This window comes from Amblyraja radiata, chromosome 34 (genome assembly GCF_010909765.2).
Source record: "Amblyraja radiata isolate CabotCenter1 chromosome 34, sAmbRad1.1.pri, whole genome shotgun sequence".
Lineage (NCBI taxonomy): Eukaryota > Metazoa > Chordata > Chondrichthyes > Rajiformes > Rajidae > Amblyraja > Amblyraja radiata.
The window spans coordinates 18,620,186-18,638,542 of NC_045989.1; the positions used below are offsets into that span (position 1 = coordinate 18,620,186).

General features: G+C 41.1%; 1 protein-coding gene across 1 annotated transcript in view; it reads left to right on the forward strand.

Moving 5' to 3' along the window:
* Positions 1-13,971, forward strand: part of LOC116991764 (serine/threonine-protein kinase Nek8-like) — a 38,339-nt gene extending 24,368 nt beyond the window's left edge. Inside the window, exons 11-17 of the mRNA XM_033050697.1 lie at positions 1,372-1,576; positions 4,336-4,480; positions 5,101-5,201; positions 6,419-6,637; positions 10,789-11,070; positions 11,255-11,333; positions 13,178-13,971. Of these exons, the coding sequence (XP_032906588.1) occupies positions 1,372-1,576; positions 4,336-4,480; positions 5,101-5,201; positions 6,419-6,637; positions 10,789-11,070; positions 11,255-11,333; positions 13,178-13,896 (1,750 nt within the window). The 3' untranslated portion in view covers positions 13,897-13,971. The remainder of the gene's footprint in view (positions 1-1,371; positions 1,577-4,335; positions 4,481-5,100; positions 5,202-6,418; positions 6,638-10,788; positions 11,071-11,254; positions 11,334-13,177) is intronic.
* The last annotated feature ends 4,386 nt before the right edge of the window (positions 13,972-18,357 follow it).

Genomic DNA, 18,357 nt, shown 5'->3' on the forward strand with positions numbered 1-18,357 from the left:
AATGGACATTTTTTTTCAACAATAGAGTCTTTGAATCCTGTTAAAAACTGAGTCTAGAGCTCAAACAGAATATTTGACAGAATGATGTCGTTAAATTCTATGGTTTGAAGTGTGTCAAAGTGAAGAGACCTCCTCTCATTTTCATTACTGGGTGTTTAGTTTGAATTTACTAGATATGTTCCTTATAGCAAAAGAGTTTCCAATCTACTGATTGACTTTAATTATGAGTACTGGAGAAAGAGAATTAAAGTCTGAGGTATGAGGAGGAATAACATACTGTGTTGGACTTTGTGTTTCAAGAACACGAGAAAGGTCTTTAACAATATAAAAATACAAGAACAACATTTAAAAGGCATTTGGACAGATACATGGATAAGATCAATTTAGAGGGATACGAGCCAAACGCGGGCATGTGGGGTTAGTGTAGATGGGGCAACTCAGTCGGCCTGGGAAAGATAGGTCTGTTTCCGTGCTGTATGACTCTATGACTAAGTCTAACCCACTACAGGTTGCTGGGTGAAGTTCTATTGCTAGATCGTCAAAAGCTAAAAGTGTGGATTAATTCTATGGGGACAATCAAATTTGGAATACTTGGTCATGGGATGAGAGAGATGATCATGTATGAGTAGGCAAGGTTGTAGGGTAAATCCGTGAGATATTAAGAGACTTTAAAAGTGGGAAAGCAGAGCTTGTATTTTTATTAATAAAATGGTGGGAGGAAGCCATTGCATGAGTATTTCTGATTGTGTGTGCACACATGCAGGAGATAATGAATCAGAATTCATCTTTGACAATAATACAAGTAAGGAATAATGCAAGAATCCTCCAGTTACCCATCCTGCTTTATCTGAAGACACTAGAGTGGATGTTATAAAAATCTGAATGTTATAAAAAATGCTGGAGTAATTCAGCAGGTCAGGCAGCATCTATGGAGGAAAAAAGTAGATGACTTTTCGGGTCGGAACCCTACTTCAGACATATCAGAAACATCACCTATTCTTTTTCTGCAGAGATGCTGCCTGACCCGCTGAGCACTCCAGCATTTTGTGTCTATCTTCAGTATAGACCAGCATCTGCAGTTCCTTCAGTATTTTATGCTGAATGTTATTTGGAGAAGGTGAAAGGCTGATGAAATGCTCGTTTTGCACTACTATCCAAATGGAAATTGTGCCCCAAGATTAAATTCTTTACTGAAGAAGGGTCTCGACCTGAAACGCCACCCATTCCTTCTCTCCAGAGATGCTGCCTGTCCCGCTGAGTTACTCCAGCATTTTGTGTCTATCTTCAGTTTAAACCAGCATCTGCAGTTCCTTCCTACACATTAAACCCTTTACTCTTCCTCTTTAACGATTGCAAGGAATGTTTTCCCAGGGCCTGTGCTGGAGAAGGATTCAGTGTGTTTGTCAGTGACAATGGAATTGTAATGACCTCTGGAGATGGAGCCCAAGGCTGCTTGGGACACGGCGATCTCTTCAGCACCTCCAGACCGTGTTTGATTGAAGCCCTGCTCGGCGTAAACGTCCAGGTCATTGCCTGCGGTCGGCACCATGTGGTCTGTGTCAGTGGAGATGGCGAGGTGAGCAACCTGTATTTTTCTTTCCTTGCATTCCTTGCAGTCGTTAAAGAGGAAGAGTCAGAAGTTTGAGTATAGTTTTGAGCAAGGGGAAGCCTTCGCAGAAAGGATTACCTGTCGGTTCTACAATAAGTGCCGTTTTCCTGCTGGTTTCCATTGAAGATTATCGCTCTTCACCACCAGTGAGATCAGTGTGATGAAGAGTAAGAAAGGAAGATGCTTCTAGGATGTAGAGCTGGCAAAGGTAATCCAGGCAGGGTAGGACATGACCACGGAGAGATTTGGAAATGAGGCAGAAGACTTTGAAGATATAGCTGAGTCAGGTGGAAGCATAAGTAATATATAGTGCAACACTTTAAACATTCATATCTCATATTGTTTAAATTTGTTGCCGTTCATTTTCCCGCTCCTGAGCAGAACTCTGAAGTTAAAGTGCAGGATGATTATAAACAGGCAGTCAAACATCATGGCAGCTGCTGAGCAGATGCAGGGGACACTGAAGCAAAGGTGGAGGTGCCTAGATTGATCTTGGGCTACCTTGTCATATGGTTCAAGTAAAGGTGGGCAAAAACCATTGCACCGTGCTGGATACTGCAAGATCTGACAGAAACAGAAGAGCATGTAATGTTATGATGAGGAACATGTGCCTGCAATAGAAGTCTTTTTTGCAATAGTTATTTTGTTAGGCAGAGAGGTGGGGTTACCTTGCAAAATCAATAAAAGGACATGCACTCAGGTGATTGCAAACCACTGCACATTTAAAAAAAGATCATAGAAATTAATAATATGTGAACAGCCTCATTTTGTGCTACTTTCCTGTTTATGATGGGAATGAATATTCTATGGTATTGTTAGTGATATCAGAGGATAACACCAGGAGGATTGTATAGGAAGGAACTGCAGATGCGGGTAGCTCAGCGGGTCAGACAGTATCTCTGGAGAAAAGGAATGGGTAATGTTTTGGGTCTGAAGAGGGGTCTTGACCTGAAACGTCGCCTATTCCTTTTCTCCAGAGATGCTGGCTGGCCCGCTGAGTTACTCCAGCATTTTGTGTCCAACAACAGGAGGATTGATGATATAATGGACTGCGTTGTTACACTGCCAAAAAGTAGCTGTGTTTTTAATGCTGTTCTCTTCCTTTGAGGCAACTATATATAAATGCCTTGTCCAGCACACTCTACATTTGGCATTGTATTCCAGGGGTTAACTTTCCAAGAGTACTTTTAAACATTGCTCAATTCTCTTATCTGAAGTGACAGCTTAATGTGTGTTTTCAAATAAACAGGAATGACAATGCTCAAGCCTTTCCATTCATTAACCTTAATTTCTGTGCCCACGTTACTGATTTGTGTTCCACCGCACACTACGAGTAGTGGATCATAAAATTTGCTCCATCATTTCCATGTTACCATGAATGTTCAATGGGATTATTGATGCTATTATATACCTCGATGGGTTCCAATTCTCTGCTGGTTCCATTTATTCTGTTCGCTGGAGTTATTGCCATTCTTACGCTGAAGATAATGGGCAGATTTATTACCTCCTGGACAGGCTGTAAAAACCAGCCTACCATCTTCATGTTTTGTGAAGTTATTGGTTTTATATTCATCACTTGAATGATTCTTCCCAAAAGCATTATGATAGCAATCTGAATTTATCATAGAAATTCTCTCTACTAATGCACTCACTGACAAACGCACTCACACACGTGCGCACACACACAACACACACACACACACACACACACACACACACACACATCTCTGTTGCTCATTGTTGTTCATTCATGCACACACATGTTGTTCATTCATGCACGCATGTTTTTTCACAATGTGCAGAGACACGCATGACCCTGCAGACCCTCACACATGCCATAGTCATATACACACACACATATACAAGCATGTTCTCTCTCACGCTTGCATGCTCACCCACTAACTCATTGCCTCTTGTACACATGCCCATAGCACATGCACTTGCAAGTCATATACATGTATCTAAAATAAACATTTTTATTTATGAACACTCTAAAACATACATGAATACACACGCACACAAAATCTTTCCTTTACACACTCACTCTCACTCACTTGCTCACACTCACTCACAGTGTGCACACACACACACAGTAATTATCTCCCTCTATCTGTCACATTAGCGTAGAGGGCAGAGTATGCCTGGAACACACTGCTGCAGATGATGCTGGAACATGGTGCTGGGGTGGAGGCGAGATTTGATAGTGGCATTTCAGAGGCTTTTGGATAGGCAAGTGGACATGCAGGGAATTAAAGGAAATGGATTATGTGCAGACAGATAAGAGTTAATCTTGGCATCACGTTCAGCACGGACATTGTGGTTCCGAAGGACCTGTTCTTGTGCTGTACTGATTCATATCTTGGTTCCTGCCCAAAGCCAGTGAATGTTGGATATAGTCACAAAATGAAACGGCAAAATCTTGAAAGAGCTGAAGTTTTCAATAGATGGGGCCTCCCTGTACGCTGAAATACCGATGGCTCTGTCAAAAGTGGATTACTTCACATTTTATTTTGGGTCTGTGAAAATGAAGTATGAAACCACGTAGTGTAATATATATCTATTGACTCTGCAGATCTTGAATTTGTCTCGGCATCAAATCTGAACATCACAGCTAATTGACTCACTCTGGAATAACTGAGTTGAACTCAGTTCAAGATCCTTCCTCTTCTAAACATAGCTACTGTTTTGTCGAAACAATGAAATTCAGCTGTTTCATTGCATTCCAGGTGTTTTCATGGGGCAGTGGAAAATTTGGCCAACTGGGGCTTGGGAATGACGTCAATAGCTGCTTGCCAATGAAAATAACATTCGAGGAGCAGATCTTTGTAAAAGACGTGAAATGTGGCTTAGATGGAACCATGTTTTTAACAGGTATGTACATGACAAGATTCAATTGTTATATCTCAACCATTTAAAGACACTTAAACCATTCCATGTGTCCAAAACAGCAATTTGCTAATTGAATCAAAGTACCAGCTCAAAGTGAAAGTAATGCCCCTGTCCCACTTAGGAAACCTGAACGGAAACCTCTGGAGACTTTGCGCCCCACCCAAGGTTTCCGTGCGGTTCCCGGAGGTTTTTGTCAGTCTCCCTACCTGCTTCCACTACCTGCAACCTCCGGCAACCACTTGCAACCTCCGGGAACCACACGGAACCTTGGGTGGGGCGCAAAGTCTCCAGAGGTTTCCGTTCAGGTTTCCTAAGTGGGACAGGGGCTTAATAGGGGCGGCACTGCAGCACATTGGTAGAGTTCATGTCTCACAGCGCCAGAGACCCGGATTCGATCCTGACTATGGGTGCTATTTGTACAGAGTTTGAACGTTCTCCCTGTGACTGCGTAGGTGTTCCAGTTTCCACCGTGCTGCCATATAAAGGATAGACCCATATTTTTATTTTGAATGGATGAGCCCTTCTCCTGTTATAGTTCAACTGAAGAACAGTTTTAGCTTTGCAGTTAGCACTTCTTGAGAATCTTATTCTGTGCTCAATAGATAGCGGTGGCCCTCTGGCCTGTGGGAATAACCAATACAATAAACTCGGCTTGAATGAAAGACGAGGCCTTCTCATGCAGATGACAACGCTGTTTGCAAGAGTGAGTATATTTCATCCTTCGATATTCTACTTAGTGTTGTTATAGACAAAGTAGCTACAGATATTTCATGCATGGTCAGATTCTTTTTAATTGGTGCATGATATGAAAACTATTCCTTTCGGCCAAAAGGCATGATTGAGTTCATATTCAGTGACCTCTGACTGCTGTAAATCTACACCTGAGCATTTCTAAGAGCGCTGTTCCATTCACAAACTGCTGTATGGTAAGGATAGGGTTTCTTTCAGAACAGTAGCTGTGAGCAAATTTTGAAATCCACTCTCATGTTTGCTTTCTGTGGATCAGCAGAGCTAAGCTTCCTACTTCACTGGTCAAAGGAATGCACAGAGCTATTGACGGGGTGGGGGGGCAATAGGGCTTCATGATGGATTGTTGAGCCCAGAGTTACGCAGTGAAGGTATAATGGCTGAAATCTATGTGGGCGGAACAGTGGCGCAGCAGTAGAGTTGCTGCCTTACAGCTCCAGAGACCCAGATTTGATCCGGACTATGGATGATGTCTGTATGGAGCCTGTACATTCTCCACGTGATCGTGTGGGTTTTCTCCAGGTGTGCCGGTTCTATCCTGGGCCTCTTCCATTGCCAGAGTGAGGCCACAGGCAAATTGGAGGAACAGTACCTTGTATTTCGCTTGGGCAGCTTACAACCCAGCGGTATGATGTTGATTTCTCTAACTTCAAGTAACCCTTGCATTCCCTCTCTCTCTCTCTCCCCCTCCATCACCCTAGTCATCCTGATAGTTCCACTATTTGCATAATCACTTTGTTTTTACCTCTTCTACAGCCAACAATGAACCATTGTGGACTCCACCTTTCCTTGGTCATCGGTGCCTGCTCTGATTTGTTCTGAACAGTTTCATACCTATAGTTCCTTTCTCCCCTGATTCTCAGTTTGAAGAAGGGTCTCGACCTAAAACAGCACCTATACCTTTTCTCCAGAGATGCTGCCTGACCCGAGTTACTAAGTTACTCAAACATTTTGTGTCTATCTTCGTAAGTTTATCACAGCAGGAGCTTGGTGATGAAGCAATCCTCAAACAAATCAGAAGATGGGGCCCCAACCCGAAGCGTCACCTATCCATGTCCCCCAGACATGATCCCTGACACGCTGAGTTACTCCAGCACTGTGTGACTTCTTTTGTAAGCCAGCACCTGCAGTTCCTTAAGTTTACAATCTCTTCTGTTCCTATTGATGTTGCAGACTGATGTTGAAGGCAGAAAGGTTCCCACCCTGGTGAAGGCATTGAGAAACCAACGTGTGCGGGATGCTGTGCTGGGTCCCTCACACACCATTGTACTGGTGGAGCCAGGAAATATCTATACCTTTGGAAGGAACACAGAGGGTCAGCTTGGCACGGGCAACACTAAACCCTATAAAGTGCCAGTGCATGTGAAGCAACTGCTGCATAAAACCATTACTGTAGGTATTCATTTAAACCAGTGTTATGAATTTGTTTTGCATTGAAAGATCTTTATCTTTGGTAGTGTAAGTGCTTTATAAAAAATAAATATCATTAGAATATATAACATTTTCAGACTTTGGTTGGCTTCTCGTATCCATAAACTCAAGCCCATGTGTTGCATCAGAATTAAACATAACTGCCTAGGTAGTAGAATTCACCATTGGTCCATAAAACAAATGCCATATTTAGACCAAACACTCAGCTGAGCGATCTTCAAAAAAAGTGACAGGTATGGGGAACGTTTCACCCTGATAGCTGCATTAAAACAAGAATTTGGTTCCGTTTAGATATACAGAGTGGAATCAGGTCCTCCGGCCCACCGAGTCCATGCTGACCATAGATCACCCCTACACTAGTCCTATGTTGTCCCACTACGGCATCCTACACAGTAGGGGCATTTTATAGAAGCCAATTAATCTACAAAATCTACAAACCTGCACGTCTTTGGAATGTGGAAGGAAACCAGAGCTCCCGGAGAAAACTCACATGGTCACAAGGAGAATTTACAAACTGTATAGACCGCACCCGTAGTCAGGATCGAACCCGGGCCTCTGATGCTGTAAGGCTGCAACTCTCCCACTGCACCGCTGTGTTCTCCAGCCACGTGCAGTCATTGCATGCTGGGTTCAGGTTTGCCTCCTCAGATGTCCAAGAGAATATATATAGAGAATATATATTTCTCATATGTATTTGCAACATAGAAACAAGCCATATGGCCCATCTGTTTAATCCTGGCTCGCATAACAATCTCATCGGTCCCATTGCCCTATTTCATTTCCTGGAGACCATATTTGTTAATGTACCCATCAATTCCCCACCGACGTTCCTGTCACCCACCTACTGTAGGTCAGGGGCAATTTCACACCCAGACTTAGCAACCAGCATGTCTTTGGATTGTGGGAGGAAACGGGAGCACCCAGGGAATAACTTGAAACATGCAAACTCCACACGGGCAGCATCAGAAGTCAGGATCAAACCCGAATCACGGGAGCTGTGCAACAACAACAAAACCTGCTATGGCACTACCTCACTGAAGTGCTAGGTGAATCGGGTGCCCTCTAGGTTGGAGGGTTGCATGATCTATGTGCTTATTCAGACAGATAGTCCAAGGTATTCCTCGTTGTAGCATCCTGCCTGCCTCATTCTTACCGATAATAATTTCTCAATCCTGCCAAAATAATCAATTTTAATGAAGTTTTGGATTATTATAAATGTAAATACTTATTTTACAAAATAGATTAGTTCCCCCTAACATAGGATAATTGTTTTGTCCATTTTAAATCCAAGATGAATATATTAAAGCGTATAAAACAATCAGCAATCAGCAGCACACATTATTCTATGTTTAGAAAGCATTTAATTCCTTTTCTCAATAATGGTTTCATGCATCATTTCATGAAAATGATTTCAGTCATAGTGAAGCTCAATGTTTCTGTTCTGCAGAGTAAGTTTAATTATAAAGGAAAGATATGGAGAGAGACTTGTTGTACAAAGGAACCATCAGTGGGAATAGGATGTGACACTTTGACCTGGTCCACCCGGAGTTACAACATGGCTGATTCTACACCTCAACCATTTTACACCAAATCCATTTCAATCTGATTCCCTTGCGATCCCAAAAATCTATTGATCTATTGGGGCAAAATTGATTGATCAAAATACAAGAATATACACAGGAACCAGGCATACATGACTTAGAATAGACTGAATACTCAGAAACCTCTCATTCTCTCCCATCCTTTTTCTAGTCTTACATGGCTGATATCCTGCCCTTTGGGTATTCACTCTGCAGCTTCTCAGCATTTATCTTGTCAGTCTATTTGAAAATTGTTAATATCGAGCTCATGGATTACGATATTAACCTCAATGAGAGGAGAAAATGGCAGGTATTTGCCTTTGATGTTCAATCAATTTGCAATTGACATAAAAATATCAACTAATTGAGTAGACTTTGATTTAGACCAGATCTCTGTGGTTGAGTTGAAATCATATTTCATTTTGGAGCACTTATGGGTGGCACAGTGGTGGAGTTAGTGGAATTATGTTCAGTCCTGAACTCTGGTGCTGTGTGTGTGGAGTTTGCACATTTCCATTGGTGGCTGAATGGATTTCCTCAAAGTGCCTTGTTTTACTCCCTCTTCTCAAGGTGGGTGGCCAATGTGAGTTGCCCCTAGGTGAGTGGTGGAATCTGGGAAATGTTGGGAATATGAGGAGAATGAAATGGGGTTAGTGTGGGATTAACGTAAACGGGAGAATGATGGTCAGCAAAAGGATCTGTGTCCATACTGTATGACTCCTCTCAGTCCTTCCATTATAAAGTGGAATGATAGCCTGAGTTGTGCAGAATGATTCAACGTGTACAAAAGAACCGAAGGTAAAGTTTATGACAAAACCAAATTTGAGAGAACAGCAGACAGTGAGTAAGGATATATATTTGCAGCAGGACATGGACAGGATAGTAAATCGGCCAAGACATTGGCAGATACAGTTAAGGAGCGTGAATAATCAACAAGGTGACAGATACTAGATTATTAGTGGTAAAGAGCAAAGGAAGATGCAAAAATACTCCTCATGTGAGATTATTAGGTTATGGAACAATTAGTGCTAGATTAAAAAAATATGGGAAAGGACAGATCCCTTGACAACAAAAAGGCCTCCACTATGATGTAAATTTTGTAAAATTAATGTATTGCACATTAACACTTTGAAAGTTAATACTTTCTGTAATATAAATTGCATGAATAAATTATGTGATGCTTTTCTATTTCCTGTGTTATACATAGATACATAGAAAATAGGTGCAGGAGTAGGCCATTCGGCCCTTCGAGCCTGCACCGCCATTCAATATGATCATGGCTGATCATCCAACTCAGTATCCCGTACCTGCCTTCTCTCCATACCCCCGGATCCCTTTAGCCACAAGGGCCACATCTAACTCCCTCTTAAGGGGAAGAGTGTATGTTATATACAAGCCTGCTTCTCATTGATGTACGGAGGGATCTTGGGATTCAAGTCCATAGGTTCCTGAAAATGGCAACATGTGGAAAGGATGGCAATGAAGGCGTAGGCATGTTTGCCTTGATTGGTTGGGCCATTAAGTATAAAATTAGAGAAGTAATGTTGTAGCTAAATAGAAACTTGGTTGAGTCACATTTGAAGTATTGTGTGTATGTTCTGGTTGCTGCACTACAGGAAGGATGTGATGGCTTTGGAGAGGGTGCAGAGGAGATTCAGTCGGACTTTGCTTGGATTAGAGAGTGTTAGCTACAAGGAGAGGTTGGACAAACTTGTCTTCTCTGGAGTATCAGAGGCTGATCGGCGAATTCTACATAAGGATATAAAACAATGAGAGACATAGTAGATAAGGTAAATAGCTAGAATCTTTATCACAGGATGGAAACGTCAAATACTGAAGAGTGTATGTTTATGGTCAGAGAGGGAAAGTTGAAAGGAGATGCGCTGGGCTAGTTTTTTACACAAAGAGTGGTGGGTGCCTGGAACATGCTGCAACAAATATGATAGTGGCATTTAAGGGGCTTTTGGATAGTCACATCGACATGTAGGGAATGGAGAGATTTGGATTACATGCAGGCAGAGGAGATTAGCTTAATTTGGCAACATGTTTGGCACAGACATGGTACAGAAGCTTAACAGTATTGCACAGTACGTAGAGAGCATTGGTGTTCATCGCAGTATAGAATGTCTAAAGACATCGTATGGTAGAGAAAACAGCATTCTGCTGTGTGGATAGTTCCTACTGGAAAGAACATTGGTATTGTCCACATATTTCATTGCTGTGTTCATACTCAATTTGTACGATTCAACACACTCTAAATTGGCCCTAGTGTGTGTGGGCTTGTGTTAATGTGCGGGGATCGCTGGTCGGTGTGGACTCGGTGGGCCGAAGAGCCTGTTTCCACGCTGTATCTCTAAACTAGACTAATCATGCATTACGTGTGAGGGAATTCCGACATACTTTACTCCGAATCAAACGTTGGAATACTATAATATGGCATTACACCCTCATGCAGGGGCCAGTTAAAGAGCTGTGTACTGGTTCACAGGAGAGTAATTTCAGAGCCTTTGTGTCTCTCTCACTTTCTTTCAGATGATCAGCTGTGGAGAGACATTCAGCGTTGCTGGAACAGACGATAATAATATCCTCTTCTGGGGCACTAAGTCCAGGTCGGTGCTCTCCCACAACCCATCGAGTGTAGTCACAGTGCATCGGGCAAGTGCTTCTGCCAGCGCAGCATCACCTTCAAAGCCCCTTACTGGAACTGCCAGTCACAAACAAAGTGAGAAACATGGTGGAAATGAAAAGCAGCTTGTGGGAATCGGTACCGTCAAACCTCCTGATGACGACAAGTCAAACGCACCAGAACCACAGGTTGTGTTTGACTCACTTCGCTTCTATTACCCCGTGAGAATGTATCGCATATCATTATTTAACTGTGCCTCAAACCATTGCAACTAACAGTAGCAATATCTGATTCTTCCGAATTGTAAGAGCTCCATCTATACTGTTAACTGTGGATGACATTGGTTATAATGTGATGTGCTCTCTCCTGCAGAAGGACAATAGTTGGTCAAAAGCTGCTTCACTGGACGAGCGCATGACATCAATTAAAGGCCAGAGGAAAGCTATGAGAGGTGATTTGTTGAATGCACTATGACCACTGTCAATTGCCTCCGATTTTTACCACAAGTCTGAATATTGTTTATTCTTCACCTTGAATCAAGTATTCCAGATTTCATCAGAAACATGAATATGTTGATCGGATGAAAATGCAAGAAAGTTTTGCTTATGCTTGTGTACTGAAATAGTCAAGTCTAAATTCTACCTATACGAGTGTGTCGCCTGTTTAAGAAGGAACTGCAGATGCTGGAAAATCGAAGGTAGACAAATGTGCTGGAGAAACTCAGTGGGTGCAGCAGCATCTATGGAGCGAAGGAAATAGGCAACGTTTCGGGCCGAAGCCCTTCTTCAGACTGAGTGTGTCACCTACTTGCTGCAGTGAATTCAGTATGATTGTTCCTTTCCATAAATGATTCATCCAAGTAAAATTCTCGTGATATATTTGGTAATTCGGGCCATACCATCGACAGACGACAGCAGACACAGTTGATGGAAGGTTGGGCCTGTTGCCATCTCAGTTGTGATGCACTTTGATACATATTCTGGGACTCTTCTAAAGACTTCCTGGATGTCACCTGTAATGACGTGCTATATGCTGTAACGACTTGCTATTGTCTGTTATAAATATGAGCCAACTATCTGATCAAGGTTACCAGCATTATGTTCCGATAGGTTACGGCCTTTCCTCTAGTCCTGCTGGCTTCCCTCATTCTATTCTCCATGAACGTAAGCTCTTCCAATCCTCTGCTGTCCATATTCTACGCTATACTGCATTCAGTCCCCACAACATCCCTGTGCTTTTTGACTAACTTGGCTTGTTTAAGTTGGTCTTGTTTTAAAATTGGCATTGTTATTACTTTTTAAATTCCTCTATGGTTTCAAACCCCATTCCTGCCCATATCCTGTAATCTTCTACAGCCTTGCATTATTCTGGGATGTCTACAGTCTGATTCCATTCTCTTGTTCATCCCTGAATTATTCATTGTCCGATCACTGGAAGTAAGGCCATCACTTTCCAAAACCCTAAGCATGGGAGTTCATTTCCTAAGGCTTGCATCCTTTCCATCTCTCTATTTTCTTTCCAAATACATTTTACTATCTTTCTCTTTGCCCACTCTTTTGACCATAGAGATATAGTGCATGGAAACAAACCCTTTGGCCCAACACGTCCACACCTACCAAGATACCCATCTATGCAAGTTTCAATTGCCTGCATTTGACCCACATCGCTCTAAACCTTTCCTATGCATGTACCTGTCCAATTTTATTTTAAATGCAGCTATTAAATCTGCTTTATATGTTATTTGACATCAACCTTTACTTGATAAAGGTCCTTTGGGTCATGTTGTAATATTACAGGTGATATATAAATGGAAGTTGATTTTGATGTTTCAGTTTCAACTTATTGTCATTGCCTTGGCTACACTCAACTCTCACTCAAATAAAGGTCACGGGTTAACCGCACAACACACCTCCATACTCCCTTGGCCACATTAGATTCACCTGTGTTTTTTGTTTTGTTTTTCGTCTCCACTTCCCCAGTTCAAGCAGATCCATGCACATTTAACCTCCTTGTGTATCCCTCTTAATACTACTTATTTATTATAAACTCCTTGAAGTTTTCCTCTAATTGACAAACATACAGCCACGGATGCAAACATATCCAGTCATTGCCACATATGAAAGCTGCCAATGCTCCACGTAACATGGTGTTAAATTACTTTTATGTTGAGCATAGAGTTACATTATGGTGTTAATCTTATCCAAATATATTTCATCAGTTTCAACATTATTCTTAGTTCTTATATAAAATGTTGTGTGAATTTAAAGCTAATAAGGATTTGAATTCCTTCTTTAGATCAACTAGAAACCACCCCTGGGAGCATTCGGTCTGAGTGTAAGAATCTGCAAGAATCTGCCAGTTCAAAACAAAACACTTCAGGGAGTGAGAACAGCCTTCAGGAAGGAGAAAGTAGCCATCTGGTTCCTGTTGCTATTGTGTCTTTGAAGCAGAACTTGCAGGACCATGCTGATGTGTGTGCGCCCTGTCTCAGGAGTATCGTCTGTAACAGGGAGAGCATCTATGCCCTTGTGGAGGGCGCGGATCCACCTTGTCACAAGCCTGCCAGGAAGTATCGGAGTTTTCGAAGGCGTGGAAACCGCGAGCAAGGACGTACCCTCCATTATTCCCACTCCAGCAATGAAGCTGAAGACGAGTACACGAGCTCCGAGATGTCCGAGCTGGAGACCAGTAACTTTATCCCAACATGGATTAGAAATGAACTGAATGATGCAGTCCCGATGGAAGCACGGGGAGATGAGAGGGGCAATGAAACTGGTACCATCGCCACCTCAGCCAGCACAACAGCAGCACACTGGAGCCCCACGGGCAAAACCATCGCACCAGTTAAAAAGGAGGTAGTCGTAGCTTTGAAAAAGCCGAATGGTAACGGAAGTTTAGCAAAACACAGCAACGTCTCCACGTCAGGAAGTTCAGACGGACATCCAATCTCCATCAAACCACAGATTGCCAGAGGTAAAGATGGACGTGGGGAACCTGGTGAGAGGCCTGATTAAAACCATAATAACAGCCTGAATTTCTAACCACAGCCCTAGAATGATGTACCAACTCAGAAATGCCTTCATTGATCAGCATTACCTTGTTTGCCACACCTTGATTTAATTAGCAACTCCAATCTGAGCAGCAAAATGGAAAGGCTCAAATCAAATAGGCACAGTAACCTGGGTCTCCCTCCATTATGTTACTCCATTCATAATCATCATCAATTTGGAGGCATGCTAGTGGCAGATTGTCCTTAATTGCCCCTTTGAAACATCATTGAAACTTACTGAATAGTGAAATGCTGGGATAGAGTGGATGTGGAGAGGATGTTTCCACTAGTGGGAGAGTCTAGACATAGCCTCAGAATTATGGGTGTTCTTTTAGGAAGGAGATGAGGAGAAATTACTTTAGTCGGAGTGTGGTGAATCTATGGAATACTTTGCCACAGAAGGCTGTGGAGGCCGTCGGATATTTTTAAGGTAAAAAGATAGATAGATTTGTGATCAGAGGTTATGGGGAGAAGGCAGGAGAATGGGGTTAGGAGGGAAAGATAGATCAGCCATGATTGATTGGCGGAGTAGACTTGATGGGTCGAATGGCCTAATTCTACTCCTTATGACCTTTGTGTCGAGGTTTTTGGGCTGAAATTACTCAAACCGTATTAAAATAAAAGTAGAATATAATTCAGCACACCTGTCAGAATCTGTGAGAGAAGCAGAATGAGGTCCAGTTTACAATGATTTACATTTAAATAAAATAATAGGAGTTCACATACTGCAGATGGGAGACTGTTCTTTTTTTTAATTGAGGTAAGTGTGAATCTCAACCGTTTTTTTAGAATTTAAACGTCCATAAGAGCAGGGAAATCCACGTCATTCTGGGTGGATTTGAAGTTGATGGGAGAAAAGCAAAAGGTGGGTGTCTTTACTACAATCAGGCTCACCCCCTTGAATGTTTCTTATTGACCATCATAGTTGAAGGGAAGAATCCCTTGGTCTATGATTGACCCGAGATCTTAGTGCAAACAAGTCGGGGGTCTTAAGCTATTAAACTGCGCACAGGTCTATGATTGGATCCTAGAAATATTGTGCATCACAGATGGGCATTGTGAGCATCTCTGGGATTATTGGTATTTCTGACAAGCCTTGGGGAAGAGAGCTTTACAGGGCAAAGGGCAAATCAGGGTCATCGTGTTTAGTAAAGAACCAGTCCCTAAAATCCAACCACAATAAAAACAGTTCAAACCTTACAACATACAGAACTGTTGTCAGTGGCATGACAGGAAGAATATTATTGTAGATTTTGAGAAGAGAGTTTGGCTTGGAGAAGCTACAGGAGACAGAGCTTGAATGCCCCAACGTCCAAAGTTAAAATCAGCTTATTCCCCACTGCTGTTAGACTCCTGAATCCCGAAAGTGCTGCAATGTACTCTTATTCTTAACTCTTTTTTTAAAATTATTTTATTTTATTAGAAGTAAGTACAATCATATGGCACCAAAGTGCCTAATATATATTTTCATAATACATTTTATAATACAGCTTTTTTTTTGTTTGTTGTTATATTGAAGAAAGATTAGAATAAGAAAAAGAAGTTAGATAGTAAAGGATAGAAAGACGTGAAATATATAGTGTGTGAAGAAAAAGAAAAAAGACGAATAAGTGAAGAAAATTGAGAAAAAGAAAATAGAAATAAGAAAATAAAACATAAAAATTTTTTTAAAAAGGAAGGAGATCATTGTTTATAATCTTGACCAACCCTCGTCCAGTCCGGAAACAGTTATTTTTTACAATTGTGTTGCACCATATGATTCCAAAAAAACGACGAATGGAGACCAACTCGTTATGAATTGGTCTGATTTATCCATTAGGAGGAATCGCATTTCCTCAAGATGTGCGGTGTCCAACATACTTGCAATCCACATTTTAAGCATTGGTATTGATGTATTTTTCCAAAATTTAAGTATTCATTTTTTTGCTATTATTAAACCATAGTTAAAGAATAAATTTTGAGATGTGTTCAATTTATTCCCATCTTCCATTACGCCAAATATAATCATTTCAGTATTAGGTTTCAATCTTATCCTGAATAATTTTGTAAATATTTTGAAAATATCACTCCAAAATCTATAAAGTTTTATGCAGGAAACTAAGGAGTGTGTTATAGTTGCATTTTGGGCTAGACATTTATCACAAGTGGCGGATATATTTGGATAAAATTTGTTCAATTTTGTTTTTGAATAATATAATCTATGTACAATTTTAAATTGAATTAGATTATGTCTTACATTAATTGAACATTTGTGAATATATATCAAGTATTTTTCCCATGTAACCTTCGTGATTTTTATCATTAGTTCCCGTTCCCACTCTTCTCTAAGTACCTCTGTCGATGGTAGGTCTATATTTAGAATACTATTATATAAATATGATATTAATTTTTGTGAGTCAGCTTCAATATTCATTGCTTCCAATAATTCAGGAATTATTTTTTGATATCCTTGTATATATTTTTTCATGAAATTGCAAATCTGAAGATATTTAAAATATTGGTTGTTTTTCAGTTTAAATTTTAATTGTAATTGTTGGAATGATAATAGGTTTCCCATTTCGTACATATCCCCGATCCTTCTAATTCCGAGACTTTCCCATTGGTAATGTTTTATCAATAAGAGATGGTTTAAATAAAGGGTTATTCGCTATTGGCATTAACAATGATAGATTTCTTAATTTTAAAGATAATTTTATTTGTTTCCAAATTCTTATTGTACCATATATAATTGGGTTCTTCTTATATATTGTGTTATTCAGTTTTTTTCGGGGAGAAGAGGATCGTTCCTATATTACAAGAATGACAATCCTCTTTCTCCATTTTTATCCATTCTGTCTGTTGGGTAGAACTATCCAGCCAGTAAATCATATTCTTAATATGCACTGCCCAGTAATAATACATAAAATTCGGAAGTGAAAGTCCCCCGACCTCTTTTGGTTTACATAAGTGTTTTTTTGTGATTATTCTTAACTCTACCTCATTCGGTTGCCCTTTCGTTTTTTTGCATTATTTCAAATTGCACAATGATCTTTGTGTCATCCTGCTCATTTGCCTTAGCTGTTGCATCTATTATTGTTTCTACCATTGTTGTGTTTACTGTTTACAAGGAGCAAGGAATTTATTTGCACCCTGCAGTAATCTGAATGTGTAGTGATACATCATGGGATGGGAGGCAGCTTTCCTTCAGACACGATTATGGTAAAGGCCTTGTAAACATTATGCAAAGATTTTTTGCGTCTCCCACTTCTTTCAGAATCAAAGTTACAATGAAAAATGTTGGTGTAATGTCCTACAGTAGAAATTGAGACCAAGCGCAGGCTCGACGATCGTTTCGCTGAACACCTCCGCTCAGTCCGCCTAAACTTACCTGATCTCCCGGTTGCTAAACACTTTAACTCCTCCTCCTATTCCCACACTGACCTTTCTGTCCTGGGCCTCCTCCACTGTCAGAGTGAGGCTCAGCGCAAATTGGAGGAACAGCACCTCATATTTTGCTTGGGCAGCTTACACCCCAGCAGTATGAATATCGACTAACTTAAAGTAACCCTTCTCTCTCTCTCCATCCCTCCCCTCTGACCAGTCTGACTGTTCCACTGATTGCATGTTATCTCTGCGTGCTTTATTGTTAGCTAGAAGAAGGTGACAACGATCTATTCTACATTTTCCTTCAACTTCATCCCCTTTGATGTCTCGTTTTCACTCTTTACCCTTCCTTATCTTTGTGTCTCCCTCTCCCCTGACTATCAGCCTGAAGAAGGGTCTCGACCCAAAATGTCAGCCATTTTTTCTATCCAGAGATGCTGCCTGAGTTACTCCAGAATTTTGTGTGTACGGTAGAAATTTTCTCTCACCTATCCATGACTACATTTGTAAAAGGGCATTTGTTGATTGAGATTATTCTTGGACTAAATGTTGTACCCTTTATCCTTTATCTGTACACCGTGGACAGCTTGGTTGTAATCATGTATAGTATTCTCTTTGACTGGATAGCACACCAACTAAAGTTTTTCACTGTACCTCGGTGCACGTGATATAATAATTTCAACTAAACTAAAGAATGCTTGTAAGTGGACCTTCAATTTCAAGTAACGTCAATAACTTCAAGTAACCTTTGCTTTCCCTCTCTCTCAATCCCTCCCCATCCTAGTTTTCCGATCCATCTGACTGTCCTCCTGGTGACATTTTACATTGTATGCCTCGTTGTCAGCTTCCCCAACTTAACTATCTATTTTACATTTTCCTTGAAGCTCGTTCACTTTGATCTCTAATGTTCACACCTTACCCTTCCATATCTCTTGTTTCCCTCTCGCCTGGCTCTCAATCTGAAGAAGGGTTTTCGACCCGAAATGTCACCCATTCCTTCTACCCAGAGATGTTGCCTGTCCCGCTGAGTTACTCCAGCATTTTGTGTCTATCCTCGGGTTGA